Source organism: Electrophorus electricus, chromosome 18 (genome assembly GCF_013358815.1).
Source record: "Electrophorus electricus isolate fEleEle1 chromosome 18, fEleEle1.pri, whole genome shotgun sequence".
Classification (NCBI taxonomy): Eukaryota; Metazoa; Chordata; class Actinopteri; order Gymnotiformes; family Gymnotidae; genus Electrophorus; species Electrophorus electricus.
This window is the reverse complement of record NC_049552.1, coordinates 1351222-1363354: the sequence shown is the minus strand read 5'-3', so window position 1 is coordinate 1363354 and position 12133 is coordinate 1351222. Positions and strand designations below refer to the sequence as shown.

General features: G+C 49.8%; 1 protein-coding gene across 1 annotated transcript in view; it reads left to right on the top strand.

Moving 5' to 3' along the window:
* The first annotated feature begins 106 nt into the window (after positions 1 to 106).
* The window catches only part of si:dkey-220o5.5 (actin filament-associated protein 1-like 2), a 27706-nt gene continuing 15679 nt past the window's right edge, over positions 107 to 12133 (top strand). Inside the window, exons 1-3 of the mRNA XM_027032184.2 lie at positions 107 to 374; positions 10067 to 10204; positions 11029 to 11165. Of these exons, the coding sequence (XP_026887985.2) occupies positions 359 to 374; positions 10067 to 10204; positions 11029 to 11165 (291 nt within the window). The 5' untranslated portion in view covers positions 107 to 358. The remainder of the gene's footprint in view (positions 375 to 10066; positions 10205 to 11028; positions 11166 to 12133) is intronic.

Sequence of the window (12133 nt, the reverse complement as noted above, 5' to 3'; positions counted from 1 at the left end):
TTTTCATGTTAGCCCTGCGTTTGCCCTGCGTTAACACCGCAAAGCAATGCCACCTTCGTCCACTGGGTGGCGGGCTTTTCGGCAGCGACCCGCACTTAATGTCGGATTCACAACTGGGGAATCAAGAGAAAAGGCGAAACGGAGACGAGTGAGAAATAGAGAAAAGGCGAAGGGGGACGAGTGCCCGGTCTCCCGGTCTCCGCTGGTCTGGGCAGTTCCGCTGAAGTCTCTCCGTTCATTCAAGACTTTTCTCACCGCGCCGCAGTTCACACACAGTCTCCAGCGAGGTGGCAGAACAACATGAACTTGGGACGACTACAGGAGAGTTTGGCTGGGAGGATTTAAACGTTTTCCAGCGATGGACAGACAAAAAGGTAGGACACACACTCACACTTCTCTCCTTTATCTGGATATGGAGAATAAACCCGCGGACCCGCGTATTTTGGACGTAAATACGAGTTACCGGCAGGGCTCGTCTGTGTGAGACTGTGATGGCTTCATTCAACAGTCTTGTAACAGTCAACACACAGTTAACACACAGTTAACAGTTCACACACACGGTTAACACACAGTTAACACACAGTTAACAGTTCACACACACAGTTAACAAACAGTTAACACACAGTTAACACAGTGAACACACAATTAACAAACAGTTAACACAGTGAACACACAGTTAACAGTTCACACAGTCAATACACAGTTAACAAACAGTTCACACATTTAACAGTTCACAGCCAATACACAGTAAACACAGTTAACAGTCAACAAACAGTTAAACAGTCAACAGCAGTTCACAGTCAACACACAGTTAACAGTCAACAAACAGTTAAACAGTCAACACAGCAGTTCACACACACAGTTAACAGTAAACACAGTTAACAGTCAACAAACAGTTAAACAGTCAACACAGTTAGCAGTTCACACACACAGTCAACACACAGTTAACACAGTTAACAGTTCACACACCGTTCAACACACACAGTTAACAGATAGTACACATAGTTAACAAGCACCTTGCAGTAAGAGGCTACCGGGAGCAGCCTTAACGGGATGATTACGCACGAGCGGGGGACTCCATGACCCCCATCACGGATCGTCGTGTCCCCGGTATGAGATTCAGTCATGTGTTTGTTTCTTTTTCTCGGGGCCTTGAGTCGTTGCCTGAGCTCAGTTCTGCACAGCTCAGTTCCTGGACCGTGTGTGATGTCTGGAGGCTCACTGACCGCAGGCTTTGTGGGATTACAGTCGAATTACAGGACAGCTTCTGGGTTCTTCTAGAAGACTCACATTTTCTGCTTTTCCTACAACTTAAGGTTGTAGTGATACATAAATTCGATCTTAAATTGGCAAACTCAAAGCCAAAACCTGCGACTTTGGAGACTGCTGAGGTCAGTCACTGCTGATCCTGGACCTGTGCGACACAGGACCACCAGCTGTTGTAAGCGGAGACCCCACGCGGGACTGTTACGTCGTTAGGCGCTGTTAGAGCACCAGGCTCGTGCCGTTTCGTTCGCGTGGCCGAGTTTCTCTGGATTGTTTTTCTCTTTCCTGCTTTTAATTGGCAGACACGCATGCGCGAGTGCACGCGCTGATCATTTACTTCTGCAGCTTGGCTTTCTCCGTGCTCATGCCTCTCTGTCTTTTTCCACAGTGTGTGTATTTTATGTCTCTTGGAGGTGACGTTCCTCTAACGTTACTCTTTCACAGATGTGCTGGAACACTGTTTTATCCTTTATTTTATTTTATTTTTGCCATATATTTGTTAGAATGTCTGAGATGACTGTCACACAAAAGTCCCTCCACAGCTGTTTCTTGACCCCACTGGCACGTGTGTGTGTGTGTGTGTGTGTGTGTGTGTGTGTGTGTGTGTGTGTGGTGTGTGTGTACATACATTCTCTAAACACTGTGACACTTCAACTTCCAGAGTTCCCCTGGTTGTGGCAGGATCTGGGACTGATCTGAGAACAGCCCTGCGTCCCAAGCGCTCACACAGCAGATATAAAGTTGGCGCTTTCCTTACCAGTGATGCTGCAGACTCGCATTACTCCTGTCACATGGTCGCAGCAGTGCTGGGACTAACCACAGTTCACACCAGATACAGCACAGACTGGACTTGGCAGAGTTCCTAAGAAAGACAGCATACAGACAGACAGAATACCACGGGCTCAGCCATACCACACTGGGTCCAGCAGAATTGTCCGGTGGTTCTGGTATGGTGTCACTGGACACATGGGTCCTGAGGAGGAGAGAGAACGGCTCTCTCCTGTTTTTTGAATCTACGGTCTGAGTGTTATAATTCAGAGAGTGGGAGAAGAATTGAGTTAGTTCACACGGAGTGTAGGCAGCTAGTTAATAGCTCTGAGAGTGGCGAATGGAATCAGCTCAGAAGGGACTGTCGGGCCAGGAATGTCGGCTCGGGACTCTCTGGTCGGGACTGTTGGGTCGGCTCTGTCTAGTTGAGACTGTCGGGTCGGGACTATCGGGTCAGGAATGTCGGGTAACTGCCCCAGCTGTCGTTGCCTCGCCGCTCTGTCTGCATGCCGGATTGTCAGTAATCTTCAGAGGTGCTGTGTGGCTAGCACATGTTCCCCAGCTCATGATGGAGCTTTTCTTAGCACGGACTGTCACTGACACGATCGCAGAATGTGTAGAGGCTAGTGTAGAGGCTAGTGTAGGGGTTAGTGTCGGGGTTAGTGTAGGGGTTAGTGTATGGGTTAGTGTATGGGTTAGTGTAGGGGTTAGTGTAGGGGTTAGTGTAGGGGTTAGTGTAGGGGTTAGTGTATGGGTTAGTGTTGGGGTTAGCATAGAGGATAGTGTAGGGGTTAGTGTAGGGGTTAGTGTAGGGGTTAGCGTAGAGGCTAGCGTAGGGGTTAGCGTAGAGGCTAGCGTAGGGGTTAGCGTAGAGGCTAGCGTAAGGGTTAGCGTAGAGGCTAGCGTAGAGGCTAGTGTAGGGATTAGCGTAGAGGCTAGCGTAGAGGCTAGCGTAGGGGTTAGTGTAGGGGTTAGTGTATGGGTTAGTGTAGGGGTTAGTGTTGGGGTTAGCATAGAGGATAGTGTAGAGGTTAGTGTAGGGGTTAGCATAGAGGATAGTGTAGGGGTTAGTGTAGAGGATAGTGTAGGGGTTAGCGTAGAGGATAGCGTAGGGGTTAGTGTAAGGGTTAGTGTAGGGGTTAGCATAGAGGATAGCGTAGGGGTTAGTGTAGAGGGTAGCGTAGAGGATAGTGTTGGGGTTAGCGTAGGGGTTAGTGTCGGGGTTAGCATAGAGGGTAGCGTAGGGGTTAGTGTTGGGGTTAGCGTAGAGACTAGCGTAGGGGTTAGTGTAGGGGTTAGTGTAGGGGTTAGCGTAGAGGCTAGCGTAGGGGTTAGCGTAGAGGCTAGCGTAGGGGTTAGCGTAGAGGCTAGCGTAAGGGTTAGCGTAGAGGCTAGCGTAGAGGCTAGTGTAGGGATTAGCGTAGAGGCTAGCGTAGAGGCTAGCGTAGGGGTTAGTGTAGGGGTTAGTGTATGGGTTAGTGTAGGGGTTAGTGTTGGGGTTAGCATAGAGGATAGTGTAGAGGTTAGTGTAGGGGTTAGCATAGAGGATAGTGTAGGGGTTAGTGTAGAGGATAGTGTAGGGGTTAGCGTAGAGGATAGCGTAGGGGTTAGTGTAAGGGTTAGTGTAGGGGTTAGCATAGAGGATAGCGTAGGGGTTAGTGTAGAGGGTAGCGTAGAGGATAGTGTTGGGGTTAGCGTAGGGGTTAGTGTCGGGGTTAGCATAGAGGGTAGCGTAGGGGTTAGTGTTGGGGTTAGCGTAGAGACTAGCGTAGGGGTTAGCGTAGAGACTAGCGTAGAGGATAGTGTAGGGGTTAGCATAGAGGATAGTGTAGGGGTTAGTGTAGAGACTAGCGTAGGGGTTAGTGTAGGGGTTAGTGTAGAGGATAGCGTAGGGGTTAGTGTAGGGGTTAGCGTAGAGGATAGTGTAGGGGTTAGCGTAGAGGATAGTGTAGGGGTTAGCGTCGGGGTTAGTGTAGAGGGTAGCGTAGAGACTAGTGTAGGGGTTAGTGTCGGGGTTAGCGTAGAGGTTAGTGTAGGGGTTAGCGTAGAGGATAGCGTAGAGGATAGTGTAGGGGTTAGCATAGAGGATAGTGTATGGGTTAGTGTAGAGGATAGTGTAGGGGTTAGCATAGAGGATAGTGTAGGGGTTAGTGTAGAGCGTAGCGTAGGGGTTAGTGTCGGGGTTAGCGTGGAGGGTAGCGTAGGGGTTAGTGTCGGGGTTAGCGTAGAGACTAGTGTCGGGGTTAGTGTAGAGACTAGTGTAGGGGTTAGCGTAGAGGATAGGGTAGGGGTTAGCGTAGAGGATAGTTTAGGGGTTAGCGTAGAGGATAGCGTAGGGGTTAGTGTTGGGGTTAGCGTAGAGACTAGCGTAGGGGTTAGTGTAGAGGATAGCGTAGGGGTTAGTGTAGGGGTTAGCGTAGAGGATAGTGTAGGGGTTAGTGTAGGGGTTAGCGTAGAGGATAGTGTAGGGGTTAGCGTCGGGGTTAGTGTAGAGGGTAGCGTAGAGACTAGTGTAGGGGTTAGTGTCGGGGTTAGCATAGAGGATAGTGTAGGGGTTAGCATAGAGGATAGTGTAGGGGTTAGTGTAGGGGTTAGTGTAGAGGGTAGCGTAGGGGTTAGTGTCGGGGTTAGCGTAGAGACTAGTGTAGGGGTTAGCGTAGAGGATAGGGTAGGGGTTAGCGTAGAGGATAGTTTAGGGGTTAGCGTAGAGGATAGTGTAGGGGTTAGTGTAGAGGGTAGCGTAGGGGTTAGTGTCGGGGTTAGTGTAGAGGGTAGCGTAGGGGTTAGTGTCGGGGTTAGCGTAGAGGGTAGCGTAGGGGTTAGCGTAGAGGATAGGGTAGGGGTTAGCGTAGAGGATAGTTTAGGGGTTAGCGTAGAGGATAGTGTAGGGGTTAGTGTTGGGGTTAGCGTAGAGACTAGCGTAGGGGTTAGTGTAGAGGATAGCGTAGGGGTTAGTGTAGGGGTTAGTGTAGAGGATAGCGTAGGGGTTAGTGTAGGGGTTAGCGTAGAGGATAGTGTAGGGGTTAGTGTAGGGGTTAGCGTAGAGGATGGTGTAGGGGTTAGCGTCGGGGTTAGCGTAGAGGATAGTGTAGGGGTTAGTGTAGGGGTTAGCGTAGAGGATAGTGTAGGGGTTAGCGTCGGGGTTAGTGTAGAGGATAGTGTAGGGGTTAGTGTAGGGGTTAGCGTAGAGGATAGTGTAGGGGTTAGCGTCGGGGTTAGCGTAGAGGATAGTGTAGGGGTTAGTGTAGGGGTTAGCGTAGAGGATAGTGTAGGGGTTAGCGTCGGGGTTAGTGTAGAGGGTAGCGTAGAGGGTAGCGTAGAGACTAGTGTAGGGGTTAGTGTCGGGGTTAGCATAGAGGATAGCGTATACAATGCTAGTGTTGTATTTTTCCTTTTGCGTCACTTGAATTAAGGAGACCACACTGGACTCAGAATGCTGGTTGTATTTCAGAGTTCTGGGTGAGATCCAGGATGCGGTCTAACAAACTCATTTAATCTCACAGGCGATACAGTCTGAAATGTCCTCCGCCTACATCTGGGATGGTTTCAGAAAGCAGAGGTCTTGTGGTGGTTCTCTGGTGGGCTTATGAGACACAGTTCAGCTTTGAGAGGGAATGTCTTCATATTGTCTCCAGGGTCAGTGCCCTAGCGTGACTCCTGACCCCTAAATAAATCACCTTCTGGTAGGTGTCTTAGTTTTGACACAAAGATACAAGCCTGAAGAGAATTTATAAACATCTAAACCTGCAGGGAGAAAACTGTATATGCCAAGAAAATGAAATCTAAAATAAGAATAAACCACACCAGTCAACTACGGATTCTGGTCCTTGGTTCTTTGTTTTTCTTTAGTAGGTTCTGATGTAACAGGTAATTATGCATATTACGGGGTTATTTACATCTAACAGAAAGGAATAGCGATCTGGACTAGGGTATATTTATCCTTTAATCTGTTTATTTGTTTACTTTTGTTCTACTGTGCTGACCTACGTGGTTAACTACTTCCATCTGTGTTGTGACTGGAAACACTCAGCTACTGTGGCCTTCCTCCACTATTCTCACTACTCACTATTATACTCACTATTCTCTCACTACTATACTCACTGCTATACTCACTACTATGCTCATCTCTCTCACTATTATACTCACTACTCTCACTACTATACTCACTGCTGTACTCATCTCTCACTACTATACTCACTTATGCTCATCTCTCACTACTATACTCACTGCTATACTCACTTATGCTCATCTCTCTCACTATTATACTCACTACTCTCTCACTACTATACTCACTTATACTCATCTCTCACTACTATGCTCATCTCTCTCACTGCTGTACTCATATCCCCTATACTACACTCACCCTGCCTCTCTCTCTCTCTCTCTCTCTCTCTCTCTCTCTCGTTCTTGCTCTTTCTCTCTGTACTGTTCTCATCCTTATCTCTGCATTATACTGTGTGTGTGTGTAATAGTTTAGAGGCTGCCTGATCTTCTGTTTGAAGTATCTCTAAGGACCTCATCATGAGACCTATCTGTGGTCATACCAAGACCAGGGTGGGTGTCTGGGGAATTCCGTAAAGGGCACCACCGCTGCTGTGGAGTGTCAGTGGGGCCGGAACGTTAAGGTAGGGCAGGGGAGGGTGTATGCGTCCATGCTGTATGTGACAGAGACAGAGTATATACAGAGTGTGGAGTGGGTGTGTGGTGTGTATGGGCCACTGTGGTCCGAGTCACCGTGTGTGTCCAGCGTGACACAAAGAGTATAAATCACATTCTTCCAGCACCTCAGGGACGCGATTAGTGGGCGTTTCTAGACTGAGACAGGCTGGGGCTGAACACGCATCCCTGGGGGAACTGTGTGACTGGACACAGACTCAGCATGGTGGTGTGTGTGTGTGATTCTAACTTGATGACGGCTACTGATCACAGAAAGCAGGATGTGTTCGTGTAGTTCTAACACTATGATTGCCATCAGCTGATTGTCAGATATGATCATTACAGCAGTGTAGAGCAGTTTCACCTCAACCAGACCTGTCTACCGCTGAAATTACAGTCATATTTCTGTAACCCTTCTGTATTGTTCCTGTAATGTTCACAAATCTTTTGTTTGATTTTCCTTATCGTGAGTTCGATAGGTCAAGAAAGAGTGATTGTTAGTCTTTAGCAGAAAAGTTCCCTCTGCTCAGAGAGCCTTAAACCACTGGAAAGATTTCACAACTCTTTAGTTATTAAATATACAGTATGAATAATGAAATGCCTGTTATTACAGTAGAAATAAAAGAATTGGGCTGAGTGTGTGTGGGTGTTGGCACAGAAATAAACTGATCTCGGATCAGACAGTTGTGCCTGCACTCAGGCTGTGGTTGAATCCCTGTTCCTGCCTCCCTGGCTGAACTCATCTCATATCAGTTCATTATCCATGTCTAGCAGGTGCGCTGGACTCCAGCCCCTCAGGACGGCTGGTGGAAACGTCTGAAAGAGAAATGACACGCAACTCTACGTGACATCATCAGGACAAGACAGGCCAGTAGTCTGTGCTGGAGGATGATGGGAGATAACAGAGGGACAGGAAATGGCAGAGACAGAATTCTTTAGCCCACTAAAGATCAAAGAACAAATTAACAAATGGACGGAGCCAAGAAGAGGAAGCATAGATACGTGTGTGCGCGCGTGTGTGTGCGCGTGTGTGTGCGCGTGTGTGTGTCTGTGCGCGTGTGTGTGTCTGTGCGCGTGTGTGTGTCTGTGTGTGTCTGTGTGTATGAGAGAGTTCTGGGTTTGGCTCTAGGAGGTCAGACGTCCCAGGCTGAATGGTTCTGAACCCTCGTGAAGTCAACAGCTGTGGTTCTGAACCCTCAGCTTGATGGTTTAGGCTTTGGAGAAACTGGAGATGTTAAATGGTCTGGTTCTGTTGTCTTTAAGGAGGGAGAGGGAGCGGAGAGGAAGTGGGAGTGTGTTTGTGCTGAAGGAGTCGGGGAGTAAGGAGGCCCAGTCTAGAGGGAGAGAGAGAGAGCTCAGAGGAAAGAGAGAGAGAGAGAGAGAGAGAGAGCTCAGAGGAAAGAGAGAGAGAGAGAGAGCTCGGAGGAAAGAGAGAGAGAGAGAGAGAGAGAGAGAGAGAGAGAGAGCTCGGAGGAGAGAGAGAGCAGAGGAAAGTGTGCAGAGACCTTGTTCTGGCGTGCTGTAGGGTTGGGGGCAGGTCCACAGCCACTGACGTCTGGTTCGTGACGTGTTTATGTAATGAGTTAGCTGTTAGTGCTTCAGCGTCACATCTGTCAGGTGTGAAGGTTGATGTGTGCTCTCCACAGACTAAAGCCCTCACAGCTGTGGAGCAGGATGGCACCTGACAGGACCACAGTCGTCCTGCAGCTCGCAGACCATGAAACAGGTCACAGTTTGTTCCTCATATCTGGGTCTCTGGATCAGGAACCGACCCACAGATGTGTAGGACCAGTGTGGGGTTCTGGAGATAGAAGCAGGCGGCCTGTAAGTGAAGGTGTGTGTCCCCCTGAAAACGATACTCTTGTGTTTGTGTTTGCCGCTGGTTGGGTGGGTGACTCTCTCGTGGCATCTCCTGTGTTTTTACGATGTTTGTTTGGGGCTGTTATCGAGAATGCGTGAGAACTCCACTGCGCCCTCTCCAGTGACCCCGCGTGAACCCATGGGAATTCGCTGTTTACTCCAGAGGGCGGCGGCTATGCCAAACCCTCATAACTGACACGCTAGTCCTCGTAGCTGCACGCGTACTGCAGCTGCAGCATCTCCCCAACCCTTCACAGCTGCGCGTTTCAAAACGTCTTTACAGAGGAGAATCGGCCTCTGCTCTGCCTGGAAGGATCAGGCTGTTCTCAGTGGGGTCGGGCTCAGCACGGTCTCGTTGTGCGTAACACTTCTGCACAGTTTAGCCACAGAATACTGGGGCGTCGGTGCTGGTTGCCCTGATCCAGAGAGGGGGCATAGAGAGAGGGATTATAGATAGACAGAGAGAGAGAGAGAAGGAGGGAGGGAGGGAGAGGAAGAACAGTACCCACCCACGTCTCCTGCTGTTTACTGTGAGGATGCTTTCATCTTGAGGGTTCCAGTGTGTGAGCATGTGCACATGCATGTAGGTGTGTATGTGTGTGTGTGTGTGAAGGAGCAGGAGAAAAAGAGAGAGAGAGTCTTTGTGAGTGTGTGTGTGTTTACCTTCTAAAGTATGAATTATGAATCCACAATAGTTCTCATGGCTGTGAGGGTTCATTCAGAGAGACTCAAACCCCATTCAGCCACTTCACAACGAGCAGCTTGTGTTTGTGTCTTGGCCTGACTGCCAGACCAAGATGACTCGTGGTGGTGCCCTGGGGATTCCTGAATCTGATATTCTCTCTTTGCTTCTCAAATAAACCAAAGAAAAGGAAAGAAAGGATGAAAGAACGGTGTTGTTTGTGAGGGCCAGATGAAGGACGGCAAGCACAGACGCAGAGTGAGAAGGAGCTGCAGGAAGGGATAGCAAGAGCAGAGTTAGCGGAGGTAACCCGGGCGATTATCCGCGGTTACCCGGGCGATTATCCGCGGTAACCCGGGCGATTATCCGCGGTAACCCGGGCGATTATCCGCGGTTACCCGGGCGATTATCCGCGGTTACCCGGGCGATTATCCGCGGTTACCCGGGCGATTATCCGCGGTAACTAGGCAGTGTGCTGAGAGGGTCAGAGCAGAAGGCCTCTGGTGTGCCCGTTTACTGTGGTAGTGAAAGAACAGAAGCACATCTGTCTCCAACCAGCATAATGAGGTCGAAACCAGAATCTCCTCTCGCCCAAACCACATCCACACAGCTGGGGCACTGCACGTGAGACAGAGAGGGCGACCCAGCCCATAGTTCCCAGACCTCCACAGGCCTCATGGTCCCGTAGTGCACTCGTAATGAGTCGTTCTATAAAATGATCTTACTGAAATGATGACAGACAGAAATTCTCACCTGTATGAATACAGTTAATACAGTAATAATAGGAATGTTCATTATTCTGATAGTTGTGTCTGAACGTTTTTGGTTCTACAGTTCTGGCTCGGCTGGTTTCGGACCTGCAGGCCTTTCTGCAGGTGCTGGACGGTGAGAACCTCAGCTACATTGCCCAGGCCCAGAAGAAGTCCATCTATGAGCTGCTTTCCAAGGTGCAGGATCTCAAAGACGCTCCAGGTAAACGACACCCCCGTCCTCGCCAAGCCGCTGTCTGTTGGGTAGGGTGCAGAACAGCAGACCCTTGACCACTCGAGGAAGACGAGGGTCTCTGCTAGACACCAGTAGTGCTCACGCAAACACAAATATCTTTTATGCCGGTGAGATGTGGTCCGGGCAGAAGCAGAAAGCTGTAACACTGTGACACAGGAAGATGTAGATCAGAAACCCCCGTACGTTTAAATAGAACCTTCCCTTAGTTCCAGAGAAGAGCTCTCCGAAGCATTCTAGGTAAATGAGTGTCTGTGCAGGGTCATGCAGAGGTAAGGTAGGATGGCCCTAAAAACTCGAACCATGTAAAGGCCGTGCGTCTACCCACTGTAAATGTCTGTCGGTAAATTCCCCCCACGCGCCCGGCCTCGTGTGACCCCATGGACAGCGTGTTGGAGCACAGGCAGGGCTAGTTTCCAGCACTCACCCGGAGCCACGGCACTTTCAGAGGAACGCAGGCTGATTGCCTCAGGGCAGCAAAAATCATTTGATTGGCAACACTAAATCCCACCTCCTCGTCCAGTGTTCCACTCCTAAGAGAGCAGTTAGACCAGCGTGGACGTCAGTTAGACAAAGCTGGATGCAGTCCCGCTGTACCGAATATGGGAGGAGACACTCCGTCATTTCTAAGGTATGTCTTTCGCATTTGGGTGCCAAATAAAAACCGTTCATCCTGGAGACATACAGGACTGAAGACTGCTTGGAGGAGCTGTAGACCTGTAGACTGGGACTCACATGCACAGACTTAATTGCTTTGTGTGTGTGTGTGTGTGTGTGTGTGTGTGTGTGTCCAGTGGAAGATGCGGAATACATGATTATGAACTGTTCGTCTGGAGGCCCCAGTAGTGAGCCCAGGCTCAGCTCAGCTTTGGAGGCAGACACACCTGGACACCCTTTTTCCTGTACCTCAGCTGGATGGCTCCAGGACAAGGTAAAAGCTCACACCACCACCTACGGCCTCTCCCATAGCTCTGCTCGCTACCCTGCCCACTGCAGCCCATCGCCACAGTCCGTTTCCTTAAATAAATTACAACCAACCTTCCTGGCCGTGGGTCCCTGAGTGTGTTTCTCCTGTCATACACGTTTCCAAACACCACAGACGCACCACGTCTGCAGCCTGGCGGAGGTTCAGAAGTGTGGTTTTATGGAACTGGGTGGAATAGCTGTGTGATTATGTCACGGTTCTCTGAAACGACTCGGCTGGGCGGGAACAATAAACACTTTTATCACAACATCCCTGTCCAGGAGTTCTCTCTGTCCTGGACTGCTGTCTGTGGTGCCTCTCTACCAAGCCTGGACTCTAACCACCACAGGGTTTTACATCTAGTCCCTGTTTGTGTGTATAGATGCTGTACATGTCCCTGGATTGTCCCAATCAAATGAGTGTTTGGGGAACACTGTGGTAGCTTTTCTGGGGGATGCCGTGTGTGAGACGACACCCCCAGGGTAATGTGTATTTTAAGAGACTTTATGGGGTGTAGTGGGACCAGTGCTCATGACTGTGTGGGACTGTGGTGTGTATTTTAGGGGCCTGTGCATGTAATAACAGGCCAGTGTTGTGGACTGGACTGGCTGACAGATCGGTGGTGTGGTCGGCCAATGAGAGGTTGGGAGACTCTGGGTTGGAGGGAAGCTGTGTTGTGGTTGGCTAGTGAGAGGTTAGGAGGTTCTGGGATGGACTGAAGCTGTGTTGTGGTTGGCCAAGCCGAGGTTCCAGGTTCCCAGCTGCAGTGTGGCTGCATTGTGACCCTGCCAACATGTCTCACCCAGTGGCCCAGCCAGAGGGCACAGGTCAAATCTCGTCACATTACCAAAGCCATTCAAACAGATGACCATATGTACACAGCATGGAGAGAGAGAGAGAGAGAGAGGGGGGGAAGGGAGAGAGGGGGGGGGGAG